Source organism: Poecilia reticulata, chromosome 8, assembly GCF_904066995.2.
Source record: "Poecilia reticulata chromosome 8, P_reticulata-male-v2, whole genome shotgun sequence".
Lineage (NCBI taxonomy): Eukaryota > Metazoa > Chordata > Actinopteri > Cyprinodontiformes > Poeciliidae > Poecilia > Poecilia reticulata.
Genome location: NC_088837.1, coordinates 9,953,757 through 9,977,892, shown reverse-complemented (window position 1 = coordinate 9,977,892; position 24,136 = coordinate 9,953,757). Strand labels below are relative to the sequence as shown.

At 39.9% G+C, this 24,136-nt stretch overlaps 1 protein-coding gene and 1 long non-coding RNA gene across 3 annotated transcripts in view; one reads left to right on the top strand and one right to left on the bottom strand.

The window, feature by feature from the left end:
• The window catches only part of mgat5b (alpha-1,6-mannosylglycoprotein 6-beta-N-acetylglucosaminyltransferase B), a 73,581-nt gene that overhangs the window by 26,487 nt on the left and 22,958 nt on the right, over window positions 1-24,136 (bottom strand). Inside the window, exons 4-8 of one of the 2 annotated variants that reach the window (XM_008416650.3) lie at window positions 23,570-23,679; window positions 18,339-18,412; window positions 16,440-16,607; window positions 15,004-15,168; window positions 9,278-9,447 (exon numbers count right to left, since the gene is read on the bottom strand). In XM_008416650.3, coding sequence (XP_008414872.2) covers window positions 9,278-9,447; window positions 15,004-15,168; window positions 16,440-16,607; window positions 18,339-18,412; window positions 23,570-23,679 — 687 coding nt within the window. The remainder of the gene's footprint in view (window positions 1-9,277; window positions 9,448-15,003; window positions 15,169-16,439; window positions 16,608-18,338; window positions 18,413-23,569; window positions 23,680-24,136) is intronic. The other variant, XM_008416652.3, reaches the window with a different exon arrangement.
• Window positions 1,289-5,044, top strand: LOC103469133 (uncharacterized). Its single transcript, XR_014088563.1, has 2 exons — window positions 1,289-3,726; window positions 4,028-5,044. It is a non-coding gene; the product is annotated as an uncharacterized LOC103469133 (long non-coding RNA).

Here is a 24,136-nt window from a genome sequence, read left to right as displayed (position 1 = left end):
CGAGTCGTGTGTTTACTCCTTTCTGACAGAATCTGTGACTCAATAAGCCTTTAATCTAAACAAGTCCACAAGAACATAAACTTCTAAGTTCTGCACAGTTGAAACTATTTAGTGTATGACATTTGGTTGAAAGGTGGAAATGCTTAGTTTTTTTATTAGTGTGGGGTTGTGAATATTCACCAGCTGGTAATTAAAGTTGAATCGGTTTTGTGAAAGGAATAATAGAAAATGGAGGCAGTCGTGCTTAAGAATACGACACGGAAGTGTGACAATCGTGATAGTTTCGGGTTGCATGAATAAAATGTTTGGGAGATGTTATGTTATTAAAGTGTGTTGGGCTGACAGTGATAGTGCAATTTTGAAAGCTGTCATTAAAAACTGATGCTGGTTATGAAAACAGGCAGCATCTTCAAAAGCTCCTTAATTAAGGATTTAGTTCACACAAGCCGCAGGTATGTATTCAAGATACTCCTGCACTTCCTGTCGCTTAGTGGGCAATATTCATGCACAACACACCAGGGTTGAAGTTTTGAATCAAGCCGTGTGCCTGCTTTAATGGCTTCACGCCGACGTGAATTTGAGCACATGTATTACAGTGACTCCGGGAGGAACTTGCCCCTCCACTTCACAGATCCACTAAAGCCGCCACCGCCGTTCTGGGGTTAATTGGATATATGCAAATTTGGAGAAACTTTGAGAGAAGAGAGAGGTGGGGGATTAAAACGAATTAAGGATACAGGAGTCCGCTCATCTGTACTGCACACGTACAGTACAGATGCACCAAAAGGCAACAACAACAACAAAATCTCTTTATCCCTGTGAAATGTTCACTGGGCAAAACGCATCAGATTAAAGGATAAGAATGACTTATATTTTAAAATCTTTTTATCATTGCCAACAAATCCTGTAAAAAGACCAAAATCGCTAATGGATTCATCACCAAGTACTGAAATGTAAAGTTTGGTGGAGATCGCTTTCCATGCGGCTTTAGCAAAAGCACCAGTAATCATGAAACTGATTTAATCACCAATATGTCAATAAAGGTACTTAGAAATATTGCATATATCTACTTTACATATGCAAAACTAAAATCAAGAAACATTAACTGGTACAATGAATTAGCCGTTTCCAGCTCAAAGCGTCTCCAATTCCCTGCAGACGGATTGAAATCTTATTTCCAACAAAAATGATCAACAAGCAAATCCAGGATCCTCATTCAAAGGTCATCAAAAAAGGAAATGTATATATATATATATAATTTATGCTCTCAGCAGAGGTTTGCTACATGATTTGGGAGAAAAACAAATCTTGTACGCAGTTTACTTCTTTGTGTTTGATACTGAAGACAGAAAAATCACCAGCTGTGAGGAACTGGAGACAAGTTTTCAGGCAGAAAGAGAAAAGAATTTCCAAAAGAATAGCAAGAAAAAAAAAGTCATTTTGCAAAATTCAGCTCATTTCTCTAGTCTAAGTTGCTAAATCCTGAATAAAAGTGTAATTAAAACAAAAGGCAGCTGTTTGAAAAATAAAAATATATCAATACATAAGTGGATTGTTAGTGAAGTTTGTATGGACTTACTCAAGTTGACTAATTTCTTCTGCAGCTTCTATTTCTGTGCTTAATAGTGAAAATAAGAGAAAAAATATTTAGTGGTAAGGTGTTTTATAAAATTTCAGCATCTGCATATTTCGCACATGCAAAACTTGAGGTCTGCCTAAAAGTTATCAAGGTTTTATCAAGCTGCTTAAGCAAGAGAGAGGGAAATTATCTCTGAAAGCAGAAGAGACGGTGCGCGGCGTGCGTAGCTTTAGCCCACTCGTCAACCACCGCTGGGCACAATTTCTCCGTTTCACAGCTGGCCACGACAACTACAGTGGCTCATGTGATGAAAGACACGGAGAGAGAGAGAGAGAGAGAGAGCCGCAGAAACAAACGAGGAAATGCGCTGCACGGTGACACGTGATGACTTCTTAATGGAGGGGCACGCACGTCCAGCAGGGAAGGGAATTGACTGGCACGTCTGTGGGACGGGAGCGTAGAGAGGGATGAGGGGCAGCAGGAAGGAGGCCTCTCACTGTGAGAGGAATGACACAGGCCACAAGGAGGGCTGTCGGGGAGAGCGAGGGCATGAGAAAGAGAGAGCTGGAGTCAGGAAGATTACAGGTGGAGGAAAAAACTCAGATGCTCTTGCTACTGTGGTCACAAATATGCACTTTTTTTCTTGAAAATGATGAAAAAACTCATTAAAAATGAAATGCTCGTCTTATCCTCTTGTTATACAGTTTAGGTGAGCTTAAAAAGAAAAGCGTCTCTTCTCGCTTAAGCTAGTGTATGAAAATGGTGTTTTTGCATTAATGAGGATTTTGGCATCCACTCCTTTTGCAACCAATAACATTTTTTGTTTTTGTTTTCACAAACAGATGACATATAATTTTGAGTGCTGCTGTTGCTCGACAATTCAGTTGTGCCCACATAATAAAACAGCTCTCATGCCCAGAGACAACATTTTAACATTTTGTCACCATTTTCCAGGCAGACAATCCTGGAAACTACGTAATTTTGATCTCCCTCCTTTAGATTCAGATTTGTACTTTATCTAGGCCATTTTAAAATATAAATACATATATATACATATTTTGTTTTTAATCTAAAGCATGTCAATTTAATAACTTTTCCTGCTGGAAGTTGAACCTCTTCCAGCACCTTAAAGTATTTCACATCTTCTAAAAAGGTTTTCTTCCTGTATTTTTTGCTTCGCTCATCTTACCAACTCAGACCAGCTTCCCTGCACAGGTCTGCAGTTTTATCAAGCATTTTCCTTTTTCAGGTGCCAGATTAAACAGTGTTCCATTAAATTTTAAAAGTCAGGGATAATATGTCACAACTTAACCCTACTTTAATTTTATCCACAGCTTTCTGCTGTTGCTGACCTTCCTGATGGTTTTCACCAAGTGTCTGACAAACCTCCGAGACCATTGCAGAACAGCTGGATTTATACATCAAACATAAGTGGATTATTTAGGTGACTTTTGAAGGGGCTAGCTGCAAAATATATATATATATGTATTTTATGGTATTATATAAGAGGGAGGCTGAATACCAATGTCCCACTATTCATACATGTTGGGTGTATAGTGGTAAAATCTGAAAAACGTTCAAAGGAAGTGAATACTTTTGTGAGGTATTGCAACATCAGAACAATATTGAATGCATAATGTCCAATATCAGTCAGGGGAGGCGTGCATATTAAAAATAAACAACAACATAGCGCAGTTATATTTCAGAATATCAGAGCTCCACGGTAACCAAACGTCAGTAACAAATGTTTATCCCAAAATTCAAAAGTGAATCCAAAATTCTGGATTCGCCGCCGTTCGACTTTTAATCTCCAACCACAGAAACATCAATCAAAAGGCTGCGGGCTACAGGCGCATCAGCTCTTACAGAGAAGCACAACCTGAGACCAGAAGTGTAAAAGGGATCGTCGAAAGGGCCAAAAGGGGAAAACGGTTGTACAAATCACAATGGCTTTGCATGCCTGCCGTCACCTTCAGTGTTCAAGACGAGGCGACAGGAAATTTCAGCCTCGATCTGACTGGTTTCAAATAATTTCCTCTGGAATGCAATGGCAAGATTGAGGCCCGCCTTACCTGCCGGTAGAGATGAGGCGCACCGTGGAGACCCTCACCAGACGCAAATGTGACAGAAGTCTGCAAACAGCTCATGTAAGTCAGATTCCCACTCTGCATGCGAAACCCAGAGCACATGAGAGGAGGGTGATGCGAAGCAACAACAACATGTCAAAATGAATTTCAGGCTCAGGGGAAAAAAAAGAAGAAGGGAGAGTCTGAGTTGAGTGTGGAGTCACACTGCGAGAGAGGTGGCAGCAACTTTCGCTGCAGTGGAGGACAGCGAGTGTGGAAGAGAATGGAAATATTGTTTTTTTTTTTCTCTCCAGATTATTTATGGACGACAGCACTATTGCGTGAAACTGTGCTTACAACACTTCTCCGGTTTCCCCCATAGAGATCCACGTCGCTGTGCAGCAGCTGTCTCCCTGCTCTTTTTCATTTCCCTCCTCCGGTTATTCACTCTTGAGGCGCCGTCTCGCCACGCTCTGTTGCAGGCTAATTACCTGCGTCGCTCGGAAAAGAAGATGAGGAGGAGATCCCCGAGCGGAAGTGACAGGTGTCTTTGTCCCTCTGTAAACAGCCTTACCCGCCCCGCCGCCCTCCGCTCCGGACTCCTGAGTGCGCCGCGAGTGTCGGCGTAAATGACGAATCTTTTCAAGGCCACTTCATTCTTGACATTGATTCCAATAAATCCAGAACGAGAACCAAAAGTGTACTTACCGTCTCCGTCTGCTGCCACCGGTTTACTCGTAAATTGCCATTCTTCTCATGACTCGACGACTTGCAAGAGAGGCCTGCGTATGAAACGGCTATGTTTTTAAACAGACACCGGAGCTTTGTTTTTAAATTTAACGTTACGACCTGGAACTAGGGAACGCCTGCAGTGCCTTGCAAAAACATTCGGCCCCCTTGAACTTTTCAATCTTTTGCCACTTTGAAATGTTAATGCAGGACCATTCTGGAAGAAAACCTGTTGGAGTCTGCAAAAGACCTGAGACTGCGACGGAGATTTATCTTCCAACAAGACAATGATCCCAAACATAAAAGCAAAATCTACAATGGAATGGTTCACAAATAAATATATCCAGGTGTTAGAATGGTCAAGTCAAAGCCCAGACCTGAATCCAGTCGAGAATCTGTGGAAAGAGCTGAAAACCGCTGTTCACAAGCGCTCTCCGTCCAACCTCACTGAGCTTCGGCTGTTTTAAGGAAGAATGGGCAAGAATTTCAGTCTCTTGATGTGGAAAACTGACAGAGACAAAACCAAGAGACTAGCAGCTGTAACTGCGGCAAAAGGTGGCGCCACAAAGTATTAACGCAAGGGGGGCGGAAAATATTGCACGCCCCACTTTGCAGTTTTTTATTTGTTAAAAAAAAGTTTAAAATACCCAATAAATTTTGTTCCACCTCACGATTGTGTCCCACTTGTTGATTCTTCACAAAATAATAAAAATGTTAGATCTTTATGTTTGAGAGCCTGAAAAGCGGCAAAAGGTTGAAAAGTTCAACGAGGGCCAAATACTTTCGCAAGACACTATGCCAGAAGTGCTGTGAGTGATGGATAAAGTAACGCTCCGAAAGTATCCAAAGTAAAATTTTACATTAGAATAAAACATACACTGCTATAAATAAGTATTCTCTACAGATTTCCTCCATTTCTTTTTTTTTTTGTCAAACTTAAATGTTTTTGATAGTCAAACTAAGTCAAATGTCAGACAGATATAACCTGAGTAAATACAAAAAGCACTTTCCAAATTATGGTTAATTAATTGTGGAACAAAGTTGTCAATGCCATCAACGTTCAAATTAGATGATTAACTGTGATTAACTGCATGAGCTTGATTTTTTTTATGATGCACATCAAGGCCGTATTACTGTAGAATCAAGAAATTACCTAAACAGAAGTTGTCGCTACAAAGTAGGCTAAAAGATCAGAGAATGCGACGTATTTTTCTGCGATCTATAAATGACTAATGAAAAATAAGATGAAAAAATAATAATGGAAGCGTATTAGTAAAAAAAAATAAAAAAGTTGAAGCCATTTCACAAAGTTTTCTTGTCTGAGAAAATACAGTGAGACAAAATTATCCACAAAGCACTGAAAATCACATTGTACCAATTAATACAAGATTTATTTAGTGGCAACCGCAGCTCCAGACAGAGTAGCTGTAAACACCTGAATCCAAATGGCTGCCCAACTACTTGCCAGATCATTTTAACCACCATTAGCAGTCACTTAAATACGTTTATGCAGCTCTAAAATCTGATTTCTTCCCCTTTACATATTTTCTTTTGTTCTAGCAATAAATAAATGAATGAATAATTCATTTATAAAGCACTTTTCACAGACGCATCCACAAAGTGCTGTACCAGATATAAAGATCCTAAAAATATAAACCACTGTACAAAAGAGCATGAAGACAGGTGGAGACAAGCTAATAAAGCTTGAAAATCATAAAAAAAAAAATATTATGAAATCAAAGCAGGTAAGTGTTCATGCTAGTATAATGCTTGCCAAGTGCCTGAACAAATAGAAGTGATATTTAAAAGAAACTAGTGATTCAACTAAATGCATCTGCGGAGACATGTTGTTCCACCCCCTGAGGTCACAACCTGAAAAGCTCGATATCCTTTAATTTTCAGCTTTGTATGGGGAATGACTAATATGTAGGAAATGAAAAGAGAAAACCGAGTCTTTAGTCAGAGGATTAGACAGAAATTCTTGTGCCAAACCATACACCGCTTTAAATCCGAGCAATAGTATTTTAAAATGAATGCTGAACGCCACAGGAAGCCAGGCTAATACATATAAAACAGCTACGTGAGAATATTTTAACAACCAGCGTTTTGCAACATTTCCGATGGCTTCCACATACTTTAGTTGTGTCTTTTGTAATGACATTAAATAAATTGTTTCTACTTCACTGGATGGAGCAAAAATGTTTGAATTTCAGGACAAGATGTTGAGATGGATTTAAGAATCCAGTAATAGGTTGGAATCAAAACACTGGACTTAGTGGATGTACAGAGTAACTTATGAGTGGCTAATAATGTAAGAGCATTTGTCAAGTGAGGCTAGCATCACTTTTTCTGTTTTACTGGGAGATAAATGTGAGCCAGACGTATCAAAGTTGATATGCTAACAAACTTAAGTGGTTTAAAAGAAAAAAAACTGTACATCATAAGTGTAAAATCTAAACAAAACAAACACAGTCATGTTGGATAAATTGGGATATACGTTCAGAGTAGGCTTAAACCTTTTAGGAGGGATAAAACATACCTCTAGCTCACATTTATGTATTTTTTGCTTTTAAATATTTTAATCTTATAAGATATTAAATATCATCTTTTTAATAGCTGTTAGCAGAAAGTCAGTAGAGGCTATTTTTTGAAGGAGAAACTCCTTTTCAAAAATAAAAAAACAGGAAATATCTGCAAGTCGTTCAGCGTCATGAGTAAAACTCTGCGGTCCACTGCATCAAATGTTGCAGTGAAGTGAAGTGGCACAAGCAGAGAGCAGAGAACATTGTACTGACAATCAAATCTGGTGGTAGAAGAGTGATGCAGGTTTGCTGCTTGAGGACTTGTACAGTTTGCTGTACATGATCAAGCAGTGAGTTCAGCTACCAGCGAATCCTGAAGGAGAGAGACCGGCAACGAGCTCTCCATCTTCACCTCCATAAATATGGAGGCTTTTGGGGTGGCCAAGTTAAAGTCTGGATTTAAATCTGAATGAGATGATGTGGTACAATGTCACACAAGTAACTCTCTAATATCGGTGAATTAAGACTAGTTATCTAAGATGCAAAGAAAATTGTGCGAATATTCCTCCACTGGAATTAAAAAAAACCCCACTACTTTGTATCAAGTTGCGGCTTCTTTTTCACATAGGGCCGGGTTAGTTTAGTTGTTTGTTTTTCTGAAATATTAATATTTAATGTTACAAAAAACGAGAAGAAATCTGTAAAACAAAAGACATATTTCAACGATTTAACGACCAGTACGAAGAGCTGGGCGGCTCTTCGTTCTTGAAGCTGTAGATGGTTTTCCACTGTCTTGACGCCAAATCTTAGAAATATTATATATATATATATATATATATATATTTTTTTTTTTTCCCCCCAAAAAACTACATGTGGATCATTGCATAGCCAGCAAACAAACTCTTTTCACACAGAAATAACAATTGCCTCTCAAGATGAGCAGATAACCGTCTTGTCCTAGCAGGAAACCAAGGAGAAGACGCCAGCCGAAGACGCCTCTAAGTGGAAACGCCTCTGTGGCTGAACGTTGCCAATCAGACGCAATTACTGCATGTTATGCAGCGCAGCGGCTCGACGCGACTGTAAATAAATTCCCAGCGTGGACAATCTGTTTATGAGAAAGGCCGCTGCCCTTATCAATGGTTCTGTCTACCTCAGCAACCTGTCCAGTGATATTAAGCTCCTTTTCAAAGCTTGAGCGGAAAGGCGAAGGGTTGAAAATGTAAATAGACACAAGCCTGAGGGGATTCTGTGGGAGCACAACCCACATAACGATCTGTCAATTTAATAGCGTGTAGGAGAGTAAGAGTAGAGACGGCGAGAAATGTTTTCTTCCCCTGCCCATTAATAGCAGCAGAAATGAGATTTATAGTTGTTTGGCGCCTGTCATTAGCTGGCTGGAAATAAATAGGCATGTGTGTACTGGGTTGCATTTTTGATCCAGAGGGGTGGTCAGAGCCCGTAAAAAAAAAAAAAAAAAAATTCTATTAGTTACCACCATCTGTTATATTTGCTTAAAGGATGAATGTTTCATTTGGTGCTGAGTACAATCCAATATTAGCTTGAATGTTATCCTGCCACACCTCCGTAAAAAACCCCCACTAACAATGAAATATTTATGCCCGTGCACACACAAAAAAGGAAGCAGTTAAAATAAGTCCTGGCCTTCAAACTTGTTTGGTTTTCTAAAAAAACAGCTGCTTTTCCCAACAGAGACAGGTCGTTGAGGTTCAATGCACTGCAACACCAATTAGTGGATAAATAATGGCTCGGCCAGCAGAAGCTTTTCCTGCAGAGTCTTCCCCACCTCGCCTTTCTCCCCGGAACCAGCCGATCAGAGCCGCTTTTCTTCACGGCCTGAGATTTAAGATCGGAGGGCGGCACTAACTCATCAACGCCCGCGCTTCCTGGCCACAGCGTTGGACGACGTGCTCAATAACCGGGACACGTTACTAGGTCTAGTCAGCCGAGGCAGCGCCGAGACTCGTCTTTCTCGCCTCCCACAGCGTGACAGGAAAATAGCCATTTTTAAAATATATATATATTAAAACCAATTCTGCTGATCTGACTTTGGCGAATGCGAGAATATCCACTGGCATTATTACTGTATTTGTAATGACTGGGGGCAGACGCGTTTTCACTCAGAGGTCAGTGGGCTGCAACAGAAAGGAGGAGCAGAAGAGAAGCCTTTAGGCTTAACCAGCTTTCTGCAGAGGGAGAATTTAACAAGATCTGCAGCCAAAATAATAATAAAAAACAAAGTGTGTGCGAGGTAGAGATCTCCAGTTTGCCCCCCAAGAAGGAGTGAAAACCGTTGATGAATCTACCTTTTAAAAGCAGTGCAAGTTCACAGCAAATATGAGGGTAATGACTGAGCTCACCCGTGCAGCTCTTTGAGAGAAACGGAGATCTTGACATCGTGTCCGAGTACGTGGAGAGCGGTCAGAATGTCGGCCCATTGCACCATCTCACCCAGAGGGCCACCCTTCAGCACCTTGGGACTGAAAACGTCTCCAGACTCCTCGGTCAGAAAGCCCACATGGACTAAAATCTGAAGAGAAAGAAAAAGAAAGCTACTAAAAATCACGCAGATCACAATTCCTTATTTTCTCAGGTCCAATCAACATTTTAATCTATTTTTGAGGGAAAAAAATAACTACATTTGATTGACAGAGGAGTAGATGCATGCATGGACAGATGGACAAATTCTAATACAAATATCCTTTAATGACTCATTTTATTCCCATAGCCACCCATACCTGGAAAATACATTAATCAAATTGAAGAGTTTTCCTGACTGCTCCATTTTCCGGGACAGAAAAAAAAACAGCCATCCTCGCAGTTTCACAGTTTATTTTCTCTGTTTACTGACACTGGACCAGATTAGAGTCAAACAGAATTAAGATATCAAACACGACTCACTCTTCACGTTTTAATTTAATTGTGACTCGAAATGAAGTGGGGGAAAAAAAAACAGACTGATGAGTTTTTCCTACACCAACTCCAAGAAAACACGATCAACTCTCCATGAATCTGAAATAAAAATTGACCCGTGGAGAGCTAATTTCTTCACACAGTGATACATGAGCAGTTTAATTGCTGGTGGGGAAGGATGCAATTCCCTGCCTGTTAAATATTTAATGAAATCAGACTTTTCAACAGATGTTACCACCTTTTTTTGTTTGTTTTTTTACTCCAGCCACACATTTGTCTCGGATAAAAAAACTTTAGTAAACAGTCACAGGGGAATATTCTCTTTCAGTTTGGATATGAAGTTCAATAAATCTTGAAAATCTCTCAGCAATAGTCACTGCCACAACAGTGCAAAACACAAACGGGGGAAAAATAAAACGTGGTCGCGCTCTGAACCGGTTTTCATCATCCATATTTGCCCATTTTATTTCTCCATTCGTTGGCAAGAACAGCATCTTCTCTACATTCTTTTGGCTTCAAACATGGCAAAAAAACTAAAACAATTTTTATGTTGTCCCACAAACATACCCGGAAATATTTAACAAACTGTCTAAGCAATATAAACTTCAGCTCTTCAGATTTTTCTTAAATGGTCCAAATGAATTCATTAAATTTAATGTTAATAAAACATTTATATTGATAATCATTTTTGTCAAATAATTTTCACGTACGTAAAAGGAATAAACTTCAAAGATCAGCATTAGGGAACTTCAAAGTCTAGTTCTGTGCCAACTGAGTATGAATTATTTGAAGATTATTCACACTTTTTTTTATTTGTTTTTTTGACCAGGAGCGATAACTACTGAAGAGGTTAGTGGTAGGGGCAATGAAAAATGTTGGGTGAGTAGTTTAAGTTACATAAAGTAGGTTTTATGGAAATCCTCTTCACTGTGTGTAAAATTGACTTGGCTCCTAGTGCTTTCTTCTTTGGCTCAGTTTCTGTTGTTTAACGCTTTTCTAATTATTGCTCTGATCATAAAAGCGCAAAGTTTAAGCAAGTAGCAGTCTTCGTGGGGTCACTTGTTGACTCATGAAGATCAACATAAATCCGTCTTACTTTAATGTCTTGATCGTGTCGCCCTGTTTTTAAGAGCACCAATCAGATTTGAAAGGAAACGGGTCTTTGTGCCAAATCATATGGATACATTGAGAGGGAGGAAGTCACTTATTACTGAAGTTAAAACCATCTGTTGGCATGCATCCAACAAAAGGACAGATTAAAGACACCGTCTCCAAGTTTCCCCCAGAAAACTTGCTAACCCCTCAAAATTTATTTGTGTTTTTGAGCTAAAAAATGTTTAAAGTTGACAGGAAATTTTAAAATATCACTTGATAATTATGCGTTATTGGAAGATTGACATCGAAACAACAACTAAAAAGTCTTAAAAAATGCAAACATTTTAAAGAAACAAATAAATAAGCAATGCTAAGCCTGGTGGGAGTACAAGTAAAACCTGGTTACCCGCCAGGCTTATAATACACAGAGGGTTGAAAGCATCATGTTGTTAGATAATTTTGCTTTTGGTTGGACTGGTGTTTTTTACACTGTGCAAGGTATCATGAAGAAAAAACATTACGTGAAAATACTAAAGCAACACCCGAGTTGCGGCACAAATCACCAGATTTTGTGCCGTATGTAAATATCTGGTTTCCAATCATGTTCTGACAAGAAAGTTTAATATTTCAATATGCTAAAAAAATGAAGTTTTTAGTATATTGAAAAGCAAAAACAACTCTGTGTGTTGCTGTTATAATTTTAACAATAAATAAATAGCTATTGACATTTTACCTCAGATCCAGCCTAACCAATAAAAGACAAAAAATGTGAAAATTTTAATTCAGAATTTAAAAAGATGATGTTCACAAGTTCTGTTATTTTAAACATCTTTCAATGCACACAGGAAGCAAAGTGATCTATGAGGAAGCTAATGATGACAGATAAAGTGTGTGTCCATGTTGGACTGGTGTATTTCACAGTGTAGATGGTATTAGTGTATATAGCTGTAGATTGCTGTATAAACATGGCCGTGATGTTTACAGCCATGTTTATGATGTGTTTATTGAGCTGCAGCTGACCAAAAAAAAAAAAAAGTCACTAGAGCTGCAAGCAGATGTACATTTTCAAGGTTAACATTTGTTTTGATTGTATGTTATAAAACTTAAAGTCGAAGCATTTACAATTGCTTGCCTGGAGATGGAATTTCCAGGGAGTCTAATAAGACTCAAAGCTGGATGTCCTTCTCGGTTATGTGAGCCGTTTTGCTCATTATAAAGTGAAAACATTAACAAGAAATCAAGGAAAATGTCTTCCTTTAGGACTTCTGCTTTTGAAAAACATCGTAGAGCAGATAATGAACATTTTGTCAGCGTATACAGAGGCGGATGATTTGTTCTTCCAGACATCAGCCTCTCACCACAGGAATATGATCACTTATAATCAAGTCAAGTCATATGACTCAGCAGAGAGAGTCAGCGGTAAATACGGGCCGCTAGGTGAAGTACTGGCTGTCCAGATCCTAACAGCAGCAAACTGGAGCATAAAGATGATAAACAGACAGACGGGGCCGAGATGTTCTGTAAAACATCTCTCCACCACACAAATCCACTCACTTCTGTTCCTGGTGCAAAGCTCAATGTCGGAGCAATCGAGGCAAAGCCTGCAAGGTTCTGCTGATGGACAGTAACCCCTTCTGTCGAACAAATCATTACAGGAAACAAAGTGTCTCTCTCATAGGGGGACAATGACACTCTTCACATCAACACACCCAAATCCAAACTGGCAAAATGCTACGAGAACCAAAACGCAATGACGGCACTTTAACTCTTCAGGACCTAAGTTTCAAATGTCCGCCTGGATATTTTGCTTATTTTTATTGTACACAGTTTTTCAAATGTCCTGTGAAAAAATATATTTGACCATTTATCCATAACAAGTGGAACTTTCAACATCTAGGAAGTTATTTTTGCCATTTACGTCTATTAAACGAATCCCCCTCAGATTGATTTCACTCCCTGCTACGGCCGAGGTGAAATTACCGTAATAAGCCAATATTGGCTGGAAAGCCCAACATCTCCCCTTTTAGAAACCTTTGGAAATTTTCAGATAGCGCAAAGTGTGGCGGAACTATGGTACTGCAAATTTGGCTGGACCGTCGGTGCTACGTTCAGTCTGGAAGGATTCGTGTGTTGAGTTATGCAACTTGAGCATCAGGATATCACACCTACATTGTTAGAAAAGCAAAAATGTCTTAGGAATATTTCTGAAATATGCCTTGTAAATATCTCAGAGCCTCATCATTAGATTGTCTAATGAGGTGCTTTAACAGTGTAGATCTGGGGTAAAATTTTATGCAGGGTTGATTCCTTAAGAACAATTTCAACCACGCTAAAGTTGAAACACAAACACGAGGAAAATATCCGGTGTCACGGCAACTTTTTTTCCCAGACACGCATGCCTCCAGGTGAGGGTTTCTTAGAAACTCGGTGGAAATTTCCCCGTAAATGTCAGCGGTGGAAGCGTGCTAAAGCTGACGAACGTCTGTGAGAGGCTCCTGTCTGTCATCATCTTTTTACGCCTTTAACTCAGCATTGTGTGATTCACTCCAGGCAGCCGTAGATAAGAGAGGAAAATATTAGTCCAAGAAAATGTCATACTGCTCGGGGAACTCAGCAGCTTCAGGGCTTAAGGGCATTAAAGGACTGTCTGGCTTCCTCGTACGCCTCTCATCCAAAAACATGTAATGAGAGAGACTTTTGTTCTCCTCTGTTTATTCACCAAATAGATTTCAAGAGTTGCAGGAAAACTAAAGAAAAGAAAGTGAGAAATCTGGCAACAAAGCGAGAGCAAATCATTTCTCGTCAATTCGTATAAGAAAATAAAAAAGAAGAAAATATTTTTGTCTTTTTGAAAGATATTTATGAAGCGCGGTTTCCTTTCAGAGGCAGAAGATCGAAAGCATTTAGTGGGGGAGCAGCATCAATATTACTTGATGCACAAAAATATAATAACGGCAGCTGTGCGAGGGATCAATGTGAATAAAACCAGGCCAATGTAACGTAATGACTAATTGTGAAGGGGACGAGAAAGAGCACGTGTTTTTCACTATTTTTTCTTTTAATGAATAAAAGTCTTAAAAGTTTGCGGCATGTATTTGCATTTAACCTCAAAATCGAATCCAGGACTTTTACTGCGCCACTCCATCACAGAAAAATACTTTGCTTTAATCTATCCCAGCATAGCTCTGACTGTATGTCGAAGGTCGTCGTCGTACTGGAAGGTAAAAACCTGCACCTCCGTGTGAAATCCTTTGCAACCTCCAACAGGTTGTTTTCCTTGACCTCCCTGCTTTTATCCATGCAATCTTCCCATTATTAACTGGACAAAGAACATCGCCTCAGCATGCTGCCGTCGCCATGGGGATATGTTTTCATCATGATGTCCAGTGTTATTTTTCTGCTAAACATCGAAGTGTTTACAATAACATGTCAGATATTAACAAAGACGTCCAACAAAGAACGAAGGAAACTGGTTCAGTTAGGTTTTAGTTAGAGGAGTCAGTGGGGTTAAATATGAATGCAAGCCACACTTTTCAGATATTTATGTAAAAGTAAACGTTGAAGACTGTATTTTCCCTCCATTTGACAGTATTGCACTATTTTGTGTTCATCTATTACATAAAATTGTAATAAGACACATTAATGTTTCGGTTTGTAACGTAGCAGTATTAACAAATAATAAAACAGTATTAATGCAGGGCACAGGATGCGCCACAGCAAACAATTCTTTACTTATTTGTCCGCTCAGCAGCTGGTTTTGTGGTGTCTCCTCTGAAAAAGGTCATCTGGAAATCTCTTCGCATCACCAAAGGTCATCCTGATCTTTCTCATATAAATGGAGTAAAAAAATAAGCCCAGATTTCCTAACAGGAGCGAGACCACAGCTGAAATAAGCTGTGACGTGCAGCCATTTTCAAATTGGCTCCTAGGAAAACTCCTCATATGAATTCAGAAAGTCTTCCACCTGAGCCACCTTGGAAAGAATTTCACACTTTGATCTGATAGTGTCTGCACAATAAAATAAAATAAAATAAAAAAAACCTCTGTGTGTGTGAGAAAGCCTCTCCCCCCCGTTTACCCTTTTCTGCTCTCTCCAGAGGCTGTGGAGTTTCTCATCCAGCCGCCGGGCGGCGGAGGCCCACTGCGCCGACAGCCTGCGTATGCGTCTCCTCATGAAGCTCAGGGACTCCTTTCCGGTTCCCACCTGCTCCAGCAGACGTCCGATGTCGGACTGGAAAACAGCCTGGACGAAGGAGCAGGAAGAACAATATGAACGCAGAGACGCTCCTGTAAAAAGTTAGTGTGTAAAATTTAAAGACGTCCATCTGTGTAAAGCTGGAGCCTTGAGACTATACGCCCAAAGCAGAACAGAACGGACGCGGAAAGACAGAAGAGACAGGATGAGTCTGTTCTCTTTGAGAGAGATATTTTCTTTTATTGGAGGCGGTTAAAACTCCAGCAGTGCAGACAGCATGTCAAATTGTGTTATGTGCTTGTACCCTGGGGCAAGGCTTTTCCAGCTGGAAGCCCTGAGGAAATCCCAGGTTTTACCTCATAAATAGCCTGTCCACATTTCCCCCCTTTGTGTCAGTCCTGCATCACAGCACAACATCTCCATGTGAAGGGAAAACATTTCCTCTAATAGGTGCCGAAAGCGCGTTCTCCATTAGAAAATGTAAATTCTTGCGAAGGCATTGTACGCTGCCATCACAGATGTTTTTCCATCGTTCCCAAGAGTGCCTTGTGTACGGCTCAGTAAGACGTGGAACACCTTAAGGAAAGCCTTTGGGATTCATCCCTGAGGATGCAGGCCAGCAATTAGAGCAGAAAGAGGAGCTTCAAGGGGAATTAACATCAGTTCCCAACGTGGCAGCTGTACGTAACGGTGAGGGGGGAAAACAAGGAGGAGGATATGGAGGTGAGAGCTGGGGAGGCCCTCGCGGAGTGACAGTGTCGGGTCAGAGCATCATGTTGTTGATGCAGAAAATACGGTGATTAAATGAGACAGAAAATCAGCTGATGGTGAAAACTGGAGGTGACAGCCAGGTATCTGTGAGGAAAAACAGCTGCCTTCCTGCACTGTCTAATCGGATTAAACAAATCATCCTGTGGCATATTGTGAATCTTTTCAAGTTTTCAAAAATGCTCTTAGCATTCGGTGAATATAAAGTAACATGCGTTACCTCGGTAGAGACATGTGCCTGTAGTTTCCTATCCACCAACAGATTGTTTTTTTTCTTATAATTCAATTCCTTTTCCACGGATCTCCTTCTAATTTGCTCGGAAACAAACTGTTAATGTTCTTTAGTTCAGCTGTGGAGCCAGATTTCATGTAAAGAGGTAGCAACTGTTAATTTGTTCTTTCCAGGGACTGAACAAATGTGTTTGCATTAGCAGGCGAATGCTTCCAATTTAAATGATGCCCGTTGGTCTGCTTGTTTCTCCCGTTCAGCCAGCTGTCTTATTGCGGAAATAAAACTAATGATCTAGAAGTTTATTCTTTTTTTGCTGTACCTGTCTTTTGGGAAGAGGCTTCAGAGTAGGTGTCGCAGTTTGGTTCCTCCAGGGCAGCGGGGGGCAGAACCACTCCACCTCGCTTAAGTAGATGAGGAAGGAGCAGTCGGAGCCGTCGACGCCGTAAAACGCATAACAGGGGTCCGAGGTCCAACGAGAACGCATCCACTGGAAAGGGACGATAATTATTCGTCTCAAGGATGTAAAAAATGAAAGTATTTAATAGCAGACTAGATATGTGCTAAATATGCATTATAGTAAATGTAAAAAATCATTGAAAAAGTCAATTTGTTCCTGTGATTCAGTTCAAAAAGTGACATATTCCAGGCATTTATTTCTGTTAATTAGCAAAATCAATAAAACAGATGTGTTATGTTATGGCCTAAACACTTAAAGTCCACTGACTTCATAGTAGAGGTAAAGCAGTTCATCACTAAAGAAGTTAGTTGTTCATATGCTGATATATTCAAAGCACTTTAACAGAAAGTTGAGTGAAAGAAAAATTGAGTAAGACAGAGGTGCACAAAAAACTGTGAAATAGCCCCTTAAAACTAGTCCGAAGACTAAAGAAAATTTTGCTTTTCATTTGGAAATCCAATTCTTGTAGTTTGGAGGAAGTGTGGACAGGCACAGAAAAGTTTTCCTCAGTCAGTGGTGATGTAGGTAGTCGCATTATCCACTGGTGTCGACTTAATGTGCTTCATCAAGTCCAAAAAAAGTACAACATGGCCACCGCTGCACTTAATTGCCCAGGAAAAACTTAGCCAGAGCTAAACTTCATAGAGAATCTATGCGTGATTGTCAAGAAAAAGCTGCGAGACATCAGAGACAACAACGCAGATGATCAAAAGTTCGCTGCTAAAGCATCGTAGGCCAACTCAACAACTCAGCAGCGCCAGAGGCTGATGGTCTCCATCCCACACTGCACTGATGCAGTAATTTATGTAAAATAGGTGCCAAGCAAAAATTGATTGTATACACTCTCCAGTACATAGAGGCAACTTTCAGTAGCCCACGTTTCTGTGTGCAATTTTTTATTTTTACAGGTCTAATGTAAAATATTCTAAGATAAATTATTTGGGTTTTTTATTATCTGGAGGTCATCATCATTTAAATTAGCAGACAGATTTCTGAACTATCTTTATATGCCATGTTTCCCTTGTTGGAGTTGAACTACTTAAATAATGAAACTTTTCAATAAAACTCTTGATTTACTGCGATGCACCTGTATAGTAATTGTTCACTTTTATAATAATTCAACATCTTATCCTATGCTCTTTGGGAAAGTTGCCACATTCTTTTAGACAGGTATGTATAAAAGAAATATTTATTAAGGTATCCTATAGCTGAGCATGTTTGCTCCTGACATAGTGTTCCTCTTCTGCAGTGTTTCTATTTCATCATCTGAAATACGTGCAGTGCAGAATTACACAGCAGTCTCTTCAAAATGGGGAAGACAAGACGACAGCCCTTTGAGTAAGGCAGAAAATTACTACAATAAAGTAGCTGCTAACCTAAACCTGGACGCATTTAAAGACAGAGCAACAAATAAAATCTAAAAGAAAAAAAAAGTATAACTCTCACAAATAACCTGAAAAAAACTATGTTTTTCAGTGTGACTGTGACTACAATAAAATATGTAATGTATGTCTTTTTATGCATCTTTATCAGCTGCTAATAAACACTGAGGACATTGAATGATAAGTTAACAATGTGTCTGTCCATGAAGCTTTTTTTCCCTTCCTTCTCTTGCTGTCAAACAGACTTGTCAGACATATCAGTTTTGCAGTTTCGTTACGCATTCGGCCATTTTTAAGAATTTATGTTGCAGCAAGGTGAGTCGGTGAGGGACGAGTGCTTGTGTGAAATGCTGCAGATGAGTAAAATCTGAAGGCTTACATCCATCTTGCTGGTGCAGTCTGGGTAATGGGGATCCTTGGGAGTTTCACAGGATCCAAAGATTCCATCTTTACCTGTAAAGATAAGCATGCAGACTTAAGGATTTTCCATGCTTCACTGCTTTAATGATCTTTAAAAATGAGAATTTAGGGAAACCCAACTTTTATGCATAGTTCATTCATTTTTAATAGGGTTAACTTCATGGGCATTTCAAAACTTTTCATTTCTGATGTGGGGTTGAGATAAATGTCCTCCAAAGCCAAAGATAGTTTGTGATTCTGGTCAAATACCTCCATCTTTATCTCATCCGACCATAAAGCAAACTCCTACCCAGAAGGCATTTGTCCATGCGTCTTTCCAATTTCATCACAACTGAGGACAAGGAGCTTGAAATTGCTTCAGGTTCTTTCTTATATTGTCACAGTGTGTGCCGATTTCACTCGATGTATAGTTTTTACATCAAATCATCAAATTACCACGAAATTAATTAAAATTATTGCAATTCAATAAAATTGCATAGTTTCAAATCCCTACTGTATTTACTTCAGGGCATTTTTTCACTTAAGTCTAATAAAATAAAAGTCTGTTGTGATTCAATTTACTGTCATTTCAATGCAGATGAGTGTTATCTCCACAGCTTCATTCAGTGTTATTGTATTGAAGCCCTTTTCCTGAGCATAGTGAGAACTTCTTTTAATCATAAAACCTCAAGTATGAAAACTCAAAGAAGATCGGTAATCACTGTTGATTGTCACTGACAGAGACAGCAGCTATAATGTCAGCCAGAAAAAAAAGCAGAATTTTACCTAAATAAACTATATATGTACATTTTGTATGAATTTGCAGCATGAAATCTAAAGAGTTGAATCAGGGTCACCCAAGTCTATAAGATAAAGTCTTTGCTATGCTAGCATGTCATGAATATCGTCAACCTTAACTTAGTTGTTGGTGAAGTCTATCAGAATCTTTTCCACTGCAACTGATTTATCTGAAAGTGACATTTTCAAATGTTCGTGCAAAATCTAAGATTTAGACGACGCTTCTTCGCCCCAGGTTTTATGATGAGTGGCATTTCAGGTCATGCCGAGACAGGACGGTGACCACGAAACGGAAATGTTGCTTTGACAACTGTGTTGATGAGAAAATGCAACGATAAAAAGTCTTCTTTAGTAGCATTTTCTGCTGTCACTTTCCTGGCAGCAAGCAGGGCTCATTCTAGGAGTTTCTGCTCGACTCGAAATAACGCTAATTAACCAAGATGGATTTTTGTCCCTCTTGTTTAGCGTTTTACGATGACAGCAAATACAGGGCAATAAAAGTTTCCAGATTTTATGTTTTAGCATCACAGTAAAATGAATTTCCACTTTGATTTTTTTTCTCCCTCATCAATACAGAGAATATTATCTTACAACACAAAAGCAAATCTTTACTCAGACCTGTTTTATGTTATATTTTATCTTCTGATGTGTAGATGTTTTTAGATTCTACGTACACTTTTGTCATTTTTCTTCATTTCTTTTTCTGGCTAGACTTAGACTGTTCTTTATGCATTCATATTCCCTACCAAGCCAACAAACCTGCAGGGCATTGCAGCAGTAAAACACAGTTTAAGTATGCTATTACAACATCAGAATGCTAGGAACCTGTTTTTGAGGCAATACTCACTCACTGGTTTGGGATTGTTGCTCCTAAGTTTAAACTTTTTATTTTTGTCATCACAACATTTTTCTTTAAGTGGCCTAAGAGTATTTTAGTCAACTCCCTGCTGGCTACTTGAGCTTTTAGTTCAAATTAATTCCTGTGTGGTTGATCTTCTTTAAAGGATATCTCTTTTATTCATGCTAGTTAATGCTGTGTCTTCACATAATGCACATTTAAAGTTCACACTTAAAAAAAAAATCTAAATAAAATACTATGCAGTTTCTGTACATAAAGTGATAAGATATAAAAAGTGAATTGAAGATATAAAAAGTGAATTGAAGATATAAAAAGTGAATTGAAGAATGAACTTTAGTGGCGCAAGACCAGCCTTTGTGAAAGATTGGTGAGAGTACAAGCTGGTGTGCAGCTTCTTCAGCTTCATTTAAACAATAAAGCTGCAGAAACAAAGATTGATTGAGATGGGATAAATCGCGTTCAGCTTTTAGACTCCGAATCTGAACAGTGATATAGCAGAATATAGGTCAAGGGTCCCTACGGAGCTTTGTATGGAAGTCTGTATTAAGATTCACAACACACATAAGTTGACTGACATTATATAGAGTTATATTGGTTTTCAGTGGCTTGCAAAAGCATTGGAATCTAATGAAACTTTTAATTTTTCAAATTGTATTCACAAAAGTCAATGTATTTTAAGGGACAGACCAACATTTAGTGTGTATTTGTGAGAAGGAAAACACTTTGAACTGAATTGTTGCTTCTTTGTGCCGTGTTCCGAAAAAAAAGTTTCTACAAATACAAATGTTAAAAGTGGGGCCTGCATTTGTATTCAGCCTCCAGAGCCGATCATTCATTGGACCACTTTCCTCTGCAACTACAGCTGCAGGTTTTTGGTGTGGGGTGTCGGAATCCCTGACAATCCCCCAGAGCGCCACTAAATCTGTTACCATCAAATGGAAAGAATATCATACCACAACAAATCTGCCAACAGAGCCCCGCCCACCAAAACTTTCACATCGGGTGAGGAGGGCATTAATCAGAGAGACAGCACAGAGAAGAAAAGGTAACCCTGAAGGTGCTTTTGGTCAAATAAGGCCAAAATCGAACTCTTCAGCCAATAAGAAAACTACTCTGTCTGGCACAAAATCAACACCCCTCATCACTCAAAAAAGACCAGCAGGGACTGGGACACTGGTTTGAATTGAGGGGAGAATGGATGGTGCCAAATTCATGGGTATTTCTGAGAAAAACCTATTTAAGTCCATCAGTCATCTGAGACTGGGAGGATCACTTTCTAACAGGACAATGACCCAGAACTTGCAACTAAAGCAACACCCAAGTGGTTTCAGGGAAAACATGTAAACACATTGGACTGGCCTAGTCAAAGCTCAGCCCTAAATCCAAATTAGAACCTGTGGTTAAACTTGCAGATTGCTGTTCACCAGCAGAAACACAAGATCACTCCACACTTTTCAAAATAGAATACAATTTTATACAAAAGTAAAAATAAATCCACTAAAAAAGACATACCGTATTTTCCACACTATAAGGTGCACCTAAAAACCTTCAATTTCCTCAAAAGCCGACAGTGCGCCTTATAATCTGGTGCGCCTTAAATATATACCAATACTGAGCCACAACACGTCTAGCAACTACGGTAAGCAGCCGCTGACTTCATTTTCGCCCTTAGAAGAAGAAGCATGCGGTGCATGCTGGGATAGTTGTCAGAATGCTGGTTTGTTAATAAAGTTTGACTGACCTATCTGCCTACTGACCGTCTAGAATCCAGGTCGTCTGCAGGTCATTTGGCACCACGTTCTTCAGGAACATGATGTGCGCAAACTGGGCCCAGTTCGCGCACGGCCCAGTGGCGGAAGGCTCTCCTCGCCGACCAGAGTCGGACTGTTTTGTTGACATTCTTTATGTCAACAAAGTGGCTTTAGATATTCATCCGGGGTGCTTCGACCTGGGTTGCCAAGGGACCAGCCCCTATACACTTAAAACCTGGGGAGTCGGGGGAAGAGAGATAGAGACTGCAGCGGCAGCGTGTCGGTTGGTCTGTGTTACCCAGAAAGCAGTTGGGCAAAATATCGCAACACCAACACCGTGAGTGAAACAATGACTGGGGCAGACTACTATATAAAGTACTCGGGGACCACTTCTTTATTATTACACATCCACATTTGTAGAGTATGGAACAAATCGCATCCCGGTTCAATACGGGACGGGTGGAAACCCTAACTGTAACATCTATTCTATGCGCCTTATATATGAAAAAAGTTTTAAAATAGGCCATTCATTGAAGGTGCGCCTTATAATCCGGTGTTCCTTATAGTGCAGAAAATACGGTACTTTTGTGAGAATTTTGCATTAATATTGAAAGATTCAGAGTATTACATACTCTTTTAAAACTCTTATTTCCAAGAATCCTTTACCTTTAGGAGGTAAAAAAGAACTGAAAAAAAGAAGGAGAAACTTGCCAGTTTATTATTAATCACTGCAAGAATTGAAGGTAAATTCAGGTGACAACTTCCTGTTTTTGGTATCAATAATGCATCATCAGCCATGAGGGAAAGCAAAGATAATTTGGAGAATGAGTCCAGATAACAAGCTCCATTCCAGATTGACCAAGGATGTCCAAATCCACATTATTTTCTGTACATAGTTCACATTAGAGTGACTCACCGAAAAAAAAAAACTTCTCTTCTTTCCTGCCTCCTTATTCCTCTCTTCACATCCTCTTTCCCTACTTTTGTCGATGACTAAACCTATTCTTCCCTCCTCTCTCTGCGTTAACCTCTCGCCTCCTATCCTCGATTTTTTTCTTTTCATGAAGCGCAGCGCGAGTACATTTAATTAAGGAGCGGTCGCGGCTCCTCCGCCGGCTTCTTACGAAGCCTTAAAACAGCACAATCACAGACAAATACTTGCCAGTCGGTCCATCTGATTAGCACGATAACGACAGATTTCTCGTCGCCAAAAGCGCCACCTCGCTTCTTTGTCAAAAAAAAAAAAAAACGCAGCCAGGTTCACCGCCTGTTTTGTTTTAATGGCATCAGACACACAGAGAGAGAAATGATCTGACACATTTTAATGACTGTGTGTTAAATTGTGTTCAGTCAAGTGCAGGGTGAGGATACAAAGTGGAGAAGGGGGGGGGGATTTAATCATGAATTCAATCACGCCGCCTGATTTCTATTTTATGCACTATAAAGTAGCTGGGAATGAGGGCTATTAATGAAACCGACATAACCCGGACCTGATTAACAAGACGGCTGTTCGTCTTTGGGATCTGAAAGTGCTGCAGAAGGCAGCTTACTGTGCGATATGGCAGCAACACTGCTGCCTGAACAGAGGATGTTCAGTAAATAATGACCATCATAGATGGTATAATCAACCAGCATGTATTGAAGCGCTCAGGTTGAGATCGCTTAGCCTTAAAGCGCAGGCCCAGATTCAGAGCGGATGTGCCGCCGACTGACAGGCGTGTTTATCAGACGGGTTGTGGCTGCGTTTGATATTCTCTCTGCGTCCTCTAGTATGTGCACCCATGCGTGTTTTTAAAGCTGTACCTCGGCTGTTGGCCACGCTGCGCTGCAGGATCTGCTCCACCCGCAGCGCCATGTCGGACATGTTCTGGGCTATGGCCTGGATCCGCTCCACCAGCCCCATCGGCTGAATCCTGATCGACGAGGTCACACATGGACACACAAAAGCACACGAGGAATTACAAATCACACACACCGTCTTTACTGTCCGCTCTGGAAGTAAAAGCCTACGGGGTCCATCCGTGTCCGGGTGTTTCGGCTCTGAAGGGGCAAAAACAGACGAGGAAATGCCTACCATGAAGAACTTGGCGCTTGAAATGTGGATGATTTGTTAATTTAGATAGTCGGGTAAATCGGAATTTTTAATTAGGTTCGTTGGAGGGAATGTGTCTGAAGACAATATGTAGCAGGCGAATATTAATTAATTTGACTCGACCACTGTAGCCTGGAATCTGCTGGCATAGTAATCAGGAAGTGATTAATTAAGCTGAGAGCACAAACAGAATAGGTCTGGGTTTGAAATGTGACTCATGCTGCCGCCTTATACTCCAACCTCAGATCACAATCTGTAACATCTTTAAAGGAAGAAAA